General features: G+C 48.0%; 1 protein-coding gene across 1 annotated transcript in view; it reads right to left on the reverse strand.

Moving 5' to 3' along the window:
* The window catches only part of Tnn (tenascin N), a 67,204-nt gene that overhangs the window by 53,312 nt on the left and 5,603 nt on the right, over nucleotides 1-8,289 (reverse strand). The window contains exons 2-4 of the mRNA NM_001107189.2: nucleotides 6,202-6,643; nucleotides 4,666-5,040; nucleotides 3,531-3,794 (exon numbers count right to left, since the gene is read on the reverse strand). Of these exons, the coding sequence (NP_001100659.2) occupies nucleotides 3,531-3,794; nucleotides 4,666-5,040; nucleotides 6,202-6,610 (1,048 nt within the window). The 5' untranslated portion in view covers nucleotides 6,611-6,643. The remainder of the gene's footprint in view (nucleotides 1-3,530; nucleotides 3,795-4,665; nucleotides 5,041-6,201; nucleotides 6,644-8,289) is intronic.

An 8,289-nucleotide genomic window follows, 5' to 3' on the forward strand; every position in this document is an offset into this window, starting at 1 on the left:
CTATGCATAACAACCCAAAACAAAAGGATTTTTAACTTGGTTCCTTCTCTTCATCTTCCTCAAACCTTCTATCAAATTATAATGCTTTCACAAGGTCCCCAGTGTATTCATGCTGCCCTATCCCGTTAACGACACTCATCCTATGCCTTTGTTCACAGTAAAGCACATAGATCTAAACATTTGTCCTGCCAAATGGAAAAATAACCCTAAAATTTTAACTTAAATGAATGTCACCCTAAGGGGAAAATCTTTGGAAGGGGTCAACTGAGGGTTTTTGTGAACACTTAGAATTGCAATCACTGTATCCCAGGCTGATAGAGCTTGCTCTTAAAGTATGAGACAGAAAAGAAAGAAAGAATGAAAGAAAGAGAGAGAGAGAAAAGAAACAAAGAAAGGGCAGGGAAGAGGGAGGGAGAAAACAGAAGAAAGGAAAGAAAGGAAGGAAGGGAAGAAAAAAGAAAGAAAGAGAGAAAGAAAGAAAGAAAGAAAGAAAGAAAGAAAGAAAGAAAGGGAGGAAGGAAGGAAGGAAAGGAAGGAAGAAAGAAAGGAAGGAAGGAGAGAGAGGGGAGAGGGAGGGAGGGAGGGAGGAAAGAAAGAAAGAAAGAAAGAAAGAAAGAAAGAAAGAAAGAAAGAAGAGGGGAGAGGGAGGGAGGGAAGAAGGAAGGGAGGAAGGAAGGGAGGAAGGAAGGAAGGAAGGGAGGAAGGAAGGAAGGAAGGAAGGAAGGGAGGAAGGGAGGAAGGAAGGAGAGGGGAGAGGGAGGGAGGGAGGAAAGAAAGAAAGAAAGAAAGAAAGAAAGAAAGAAAGAAAGAAAGAAGGAAGGAAGGAGGAAGGAAAGAAGGAAGAGAACTTTCAAGGTTGTATGACAATGAACTTTTATACTAGGCAGAGTGTGAACCCAGTTATCCCAAGGTCCCTCTGTTCTGAATATTTCTGACTCTCTCTTGTATAGACAAGAACCTCTCAGAGTCTTTCTTCTCCCCTGCAGCTCCTACCTGCTATGCCCAAGTTTTGAGACTTCTTTCAAAGAGAGAATCCCCAAGTGAAAGACCAAGAGGAAAGTAATGAAGGTGACTTCGGGATTGTGGAAGAGGTCCTACATGACTTAAGAGAATTGGGAAATATTCACAAATTTAAAAAAAACAAGGAAGTAAGGAGAATGTCCAAGATGGGAGTATTATTAGGTCTAAAGCTCCCTGAGGTGCAGGGAAGACAGATATGAACTTGAATCAGTTTAGACAGAAAGACGAACTTCACAGTAGTGCGATTTTACAAATCCTCAGAGGAAGACTCTAAGAAGAGTTGCTGGGGCTTTCGAACTGAGCAGATGTTCCTGCCCTTTCCTAGAGGTGTCAACACCAGCTTTTCCTGCCCTTTCCTAGAAGTGTCAACACCAGCCTGCCTGTAGCAGATGTAGCTACAGACAAAAGCAGCCCCTACTGCTCCGAAGCTGGTCTGGCTCTCATAGCTATACTTAGTATTCTCCTGTGCTCAGAAGCCAGTCCACAGAGCACCAGCGTTAGCCAAGGACACTCTGCAAACATGCAAGACTGAGACAAAAACAAAGCCATTCTATAACCATGTCTGAACACAGACAAAAGCAAGACTGTTGTCCACAGAAATGACAAAATGTCCCCTCTCCTGACTAACAGGCAAGGCGGCTACTTCTTTCCAACCACAGAAATGGCTGCTTCTAGTGAGCCCTCTTTCTAAAGAAGAGTCCCTAAGATGCCCAACCACAGTTACTCCTTTCTCCCCTGCCACACACTTCTTGACAATATCCCTATCAAAGCAAATCCCTGTTCCCTCAGATCATCTAGTTGAAGCCCATATTCCAGAACCAGTCCTTCCTTCCATTCTCACTGAGACATCCCTGGAGTTCCCCCATCATGTATATTTTCTAAAATGAACAACAAAATCCAACTTGTTCAACTACAAGGGTGTTTCCAGTGATTGCTAACAAAGGCCTGCCCTAAAACTGCCACACCTTTCAAAGCCCTTCCAACACTGATCTACTCTAGTTCACCATATTCCTACCACCACAACAGGAAAGGCAGCCTTCTGTTTCCACAAGGACGGCTACAAGCCAACATTCAACCAATCTGGATCTTTCCCCCGGGACTTAGCTAGGGTAAGAGTCCATATTTATCAGCACCTAGAACAGCACCTGGTGGGTGCTCAGTGAACAGTGTTGGGTAATGTAAGGAATCAGCCACTCAGACAACTAGACTGATCCAAACTCTCAAAAGTCAAAACTGCTTTAAGAATGAATATTCATGAAAAACTAGATTTCTGGAGTGTCAGCTGCTAGGTAGCTACATAGTGTAGTTCCTCCCCACACCGAGAGGGGAAAAGTCACCTTTTAAAATGACTTAATATACTGACAGGGTCTCACAGGGTAGCTCACACTGGCCTAGAACCTGTGACCCTTCTGTATCTTTCTCCTAAGGGCTGAGATTACAGACATGTGCTACTACAGCTGGTGCTGGTGCTGGTGTGGTGGATTTGCAGCAAAAGTCCTTTAAAGCAACTAACAAGGAACCAGTCAGAGTGGTCCTGTCACTCTGAGTCATTATTTCCACTATAGTTCCATATTCTTTACACAGAAGTGTTTATATTAACCACTGTGTGTGTTCATGGTGTGTGTGTGTTCATAATGTGTGCTCATAGTGTGTATGTTCATAGTGTGTGTGTTTTCATGGTGTGTGTGTTCATAGTGAGTGTGTGTATGTGTGTGTGTTTTCATGTGTGTGTGTGTGTGTGTGTGTGTGTGTGCGCGTGCGTGCACATATGTTGATGCAATTATACAGTGGTGTGGAGGACAGAGGAAAGCTGCAGGGGTTCCTTCTCAAGAGCTGTCTACCTTGGTTTTAGAGACAGGGTCTGGAGCTCACTGAGTGGGCTGGCTGACCAGCAATCCTCCTGGCCCCTCCTCTCTAGCGTTAGGATTATAATTGCTTACGTATAAACCATTTTTAACATGGTTTCTAAGAACTCTCAAGTCCCTAGCCTTTGTTTTTTGTTTTGCATGCTCAGGAATGTTTGTGTCACCACAAACGATGGAACAATTGTATACATTTCTAAATAGAAGTCCCCACCTCACCCCACCCCACCTCTGTTTCTTTGTTTGGAGAAGAACACTGTCTCAAGAGATTTCCCAGGACTTTCCTTATTTGATGCAAATCATAAACTCCTCTCTACTCTTTTAATTTCCTGGATGTTCACAGAGACACGAACCTGTCGAATTAGTGACGTAAGCAGTGGCGTTTATTCTTCCTATCAGTCTGGTGTTGTCTAACGATACAGCAGAGACTGCCCCACCACCCACCCAAGCCAGTCTAGCCAGTCTCCTGCATACTCCACCCTTCTCTGTATCCAAGGTTTTGGGACTCTGTGAATTAACTCTGCCAAGCCCTTCACCTTGGGTTCAGCCGGAAGGAACCAGTAACAGATGCAGGAGCGAGTTCCTGCCACTGATCTTCACTCTCCCTGCAGGGATGTAGCAGACAGCCTGTACCTGGACGTTCCTCACCTGTGGTGGCAAGGAGATGCTGAGGGCTGCTGGAAATGTCCTTCTTCACGTTACGCAGGGTGACTATGTACTTGGTGCCAGGCAGCAAACCAGTGATGTCGTAGGTGTGTTGCTCCTTGGGCACCCGGACCTGTTTTGTAGCTTGCTCCTTCCCCAAGGGGTAGTAGCTAAGCAGGTAGTGGTCCACCTCACTGGAGGGCTCCCAGCTCACCAGCAGGGAGTTCTCGGTGCTCTTGAGCAACTGCAGGCCCTGAGGAGCCACCACTGTGAGCAGAAGAGGAGCAGGAGGTGGGAGTGGAGAGGGTGAGACTTGGTAGCCAAATGGATATTCTCTAGCACCTACTATGCCCTTAACGCTATGGTGGTGGGCCTGCAGGATACAGATCAAGTATCACACCATTCCTGACACCGCTCCCCTGGAAATTACTGTCTTCTTACCCTGATACCGAACATGTGCATTCTACCAGAATCAGGACCACCACCACCACTGGTACCAGCACCAGCACCACCACCACCACTACCACCACCACTACCACCACCACCACCACCACCACCACCACCACTACCACCACCACCACCACCACCACCACCACCACCACCACCACCAGAAGTAGCCCCTAGGGAATCTGTACAAACGCATATTCTCAGAACACTCCCAGGAACCTCTAGGTGCCAAGCTCTGGCAGTAGGCCCAGGGCTTTATTCTTTTATGTCTTTTGTTTAATTTTTGTGGAAATTTCATACAAGGATACAGTGTATCATATCTACCCTTCACTTCCTCCCCTCAACACATTCTTTCTCAGCTTCTTGTACTTCTCTCCCTCTTCTCTTCCCACCCTCCCTTTCTTTCCTTTTCTTAGTGCCTCCTGCTTGCACTTGGGTGTGCGGTCTGCCCACTGAAGTGTGGGCAACCTACCAGAAGCCACACCCAGCAGCCATCAATTGTACAGTTCCTTAAGTAGGGGTGGGTGAGACCTATGGTCCCCTTCCCCAGCTCTATTGTTAGGTCCTCCAATTGGATCATTATTTAAGTTAAAGGGCAAGACTCCAGAGTAAAACACTGTGTAGTAGAGTTGGTGCAACTAAGACAACAGATGGTAGGAAGGTGGCCCTCAAATTGCATCTTGGCTCTCACCCTGGGAACAGTCGGGGCCAGTAAAGCCCATCTCGCAGTAACACTCGCCAGTGTCACAGAAGCCGTTGCCACTACAGTCGCCAGGACAGCGCTGCTCGCTGCAGTCCTCAGCTGTGAAGTCCTTGTGGCACTGGCAGACACCCCGCACACACACGCCATGCCCACTGCAGTCCTGGGGACAGGCGGCGTAGGCGCAGTCGACCCCCACATAGGGCTGATCACACACGCATTGCCCATCCACGCACCGCCCGTGGCCGCTGCAAGCCCCAGGACAGGTGGGCTGCTCACAGTCAGCGCCCTCCCAGCCCTGGTCACAGTGGCAGCTGCAGGTCTCAGCGAAGAAGGTCCCATGCCCACTGCAGTGACGGCTCAGATCTGCCAGGAAAAGAAGACATGGGTGAGGAGCAAACATCTCCTTCCTTGGAGACTAGTCAAAGATGGCTGACATTTTCTTAATCTTTTGGGGTCTCTGTGAGGAAAACGTTTTCTACTTGAGCCAAATCTCAGCTTCTCTTTTGTTTGCCTAAAAGAGGGTTCCTTCTGCTGTGAATGGTGGTGACTAGCGTTTTTTCCATAAAGGGACTTTAAACCATCCTCATTGGTTTGGGCTCTAGCCTCAAGGGGCAGTGCTCCAGGAAGAGAGACGGTGGGACTTTATCTTATCCTGGTGAATGGAGCTGGACCCAGCACCGCTGGTTGTGAACAGCGTCTACAGAAACTGCAGGGTTTCTGAGGCTCAGTGATGGGTGAGCTAGAGCATATGGCCAGGCAGGGCTCTCTTACACAGCTAGGGGAAGGTGGAGGTCAGGCCAGCCAATGCAGTGCCTTCTGCCTCTTGGAATGCCACCTTCCTTTCCTAGGGAAGCATCCAAAGCGGTACTACTGGCAAGGGGTTGGGGCGGGGGAGGGGAGTCCTCTTCAGAATGGTGTGTCCCTGGTCCCTAGTTTTATACCTGGCATCTAGGGGTACACCTAACCAAAACAATAAAAAGCACCACTCATTGTTATTTGGGCAGACATATTCTTAAGTGACAGAGCTGGGGGTCGGGAGCGGGGGGAGGTCGTTCTTTGTACTTTATTACTAATACAACATTTACAGTTTTCTGAATATTTACTATGGACCAGGACTCTAATATACACCTTCTCTAGTTCACAGAACTGTGCTAGCTGATAAAAACAGCCTTGTTGGACAGGAAGAAACTTAGAGAATTCCTCAACGTTGAATTGGGCTTCCTTTCTGTACCTTCACTTCTCTCCTCAATAGCGATTTAGCCTATGAGCAGAACAGCCCCTGGGATCGTTCCCATCGGGGGTCATTAATCCGGGAGACCAACCTGCTGAACCCTCCCGCCCAGGCTTCCAGATACCCCTCAAGCTGTATCAAAGAATAAACAGGAGGGGTATCGCCTGTACCTTGAAAAAAGCCAAGTGTGAAAGGAACAGGCATCAAGATTTCACAGCACCCATGAGGCTAGCGGAGGACTCAGCACATAGCACCCACACTGTTTGTAGACTGAATACCAAACGTAGTCTCACCGGCAGCTCCCTGGCAGCAGCGGCTGGTACTACACTGCTCCTTCAGCTCTGCCATCTCCTCCTCCAGCTTTTTCACCCGGGCTAGCAGGTCCTGGACACTGTCGGCCAACTCACAGTTCTTCTGCGGTGTCTGAAGACGGATGTTGTGCCTGAAGATAATGTTCTGCTCCTCCCCATCCTCCCCAGGAACCAAGAGTGATGTCCCATCATCACTGAGTGACTGTGGGTCCGTCTCTACTTGAACCAGAGCAGACTTGGGCACATCAATCTTGTAGGTGTGGCTAACGGTGACCTGTTGGTCTTTGTGGCTGCAGCCAGGAGTCTCTGGGTTGGCTGGGGCTGAAGCCACCAGGAGCGCAGAAGCAAGCAGGAATCCCAGGGGGAAGGCAAGCATCCCCCACAGACCCATTCTTGGAGAAAGGGATCAGACACTCCAGGAGGCCTAGATCCAGAGAAAGAACACAAAGAAACCTATGAGGGCTGGCTGAAAGGAACTGACTTTTTCTTTTTTTTTTTTTTAACAGATTCTAAGAATCCACACCCTGTTCACGTATCAGCAAGGACTCCTAGTCACATTCACCAAAGTCAGCCTTCCGTCTCCCTAGGCCCTGGTGTTTATAGGTGCCTGAATACCAATCACGTCTCAGATTGTCAGAAATAGCTGCACATAGAATGCTCGCTCTGAGACAGGAACTATCCTGAGCATTCACATCCCCTAACTGGTTCGGTCATCACAACATTTTTAGCTCCATTTTTAGCCCCATTACGAGTCTTAGAATTGAACTTGACCTTGCGTGTGCTAGGCCAGTGCCCTCATGCCGAACTATACTGATGTTTTTAACCTCTACTTAAAGACAGGGAAACTGAGGCACACTTACAGGCACACAGCCAAGAGTGTTGCACTTTCCCCCTCCATGCTTAGAAGCAGGTCTCTTGCTTATTATCACTAAGTTTCTACCACTAAAGCCACATACACCCCCAACCCAGGGAGAGGATTTGAAGCTGAGCGATCTGACTTTCAGATCCTTGCTCGCCATCCCACCATGCTCTTGTGCACAAGTAAGGAGGGGTTGAGAAAGATGCCCTGAGTGCCAGAGCCAGGAAGTGCAGAGACAGCTCAGTTCCTGCTCAATATTCATGCGTACGAACCCCCAGGAGAACAAGAATTTCTAAGGAGATCACCTTATCTTCAAGCGCTCTCTGTTGCCTCTCTCACCCCTGGGGCCGGAGTGTGCTCATGTGCTTGGTCTACATCCACATGCAGTGCTGATGCAAACGCCTCCCCCATGTGCTGTCCTCGTTTGATCAGATGTACTGAAGGCATGTGTCACCGCACACAACTGGCCAGAATGTCGCCAAGCTGGTGCTCTTTTGTTGTCATATCTGTACTGCTTTGTGGGGCACAGTGTGGTAATTCAACACATGTGTACGGGGTGTAATGATCTGATGGGGCAAGAAGCACATGCATACCCTTAAACCTTAGCTATTCAGTGTGTTGGGGATTCTGTATTCATTTAGTTGTGTTGCAAGAGAGGAGTCTTCATAGGACCCCTGTGTGCTACTTGGTCCTTACTCCGCCTGTCGTTTGAGGCATGTGTTATTAGTAGCAGTGAAACTAGTCCTTTTCTTCTAAGCTCTTTTTATATTTCAGGCACTGGGACCATCTCCAGATGAAATGGAATGGTCAGGGGACATCTCTTTCTGTCGGGAATCCATTAATGAGTTGGCGGCAAGCATGTATGCGTCTATAGAACATTTGGAAAGTTAGGGAGGCCAGGATGAATGGAATTGAGTGGCAAGCAAAGAGATGGGTACCTGACTTACCTGACTAGCCAAGGGCAATTTAATAATAGGGCCTTGGTGGAGGGGTGTCCTTTTTCCCATATTACGCTGTGCCTCAGAAAGCAACTTGAAAAAGCCAGAACAGTTGTACAAGTTGAGAGAAGAGAAAGGACAACATCCAGGTACACATAAACCCATGACAGACATCCACACTATGTGGATCCTGGCAACCTGAGCCAGGGGAGAAGAAAGGCTGTGCACTTGAGTACTTAGTGATTCTGTCAAGAAAAGGATTTGAATTCATGA

The sequence above is a fragment of the Rattus norvegicus genome, chromosome 13, assembly GCF_036323735.1.
Source record: "Rattus norvegicus strain BN/NHsdMcwi chromosome 13, GRCr8, whole genome shotgun sequence".
Lineage (NCBI taxonomy): Eukaryota > Metazoa > Chordata > Mammalia > Rodentia > Muridae > Rattus > Rattus norvegicus.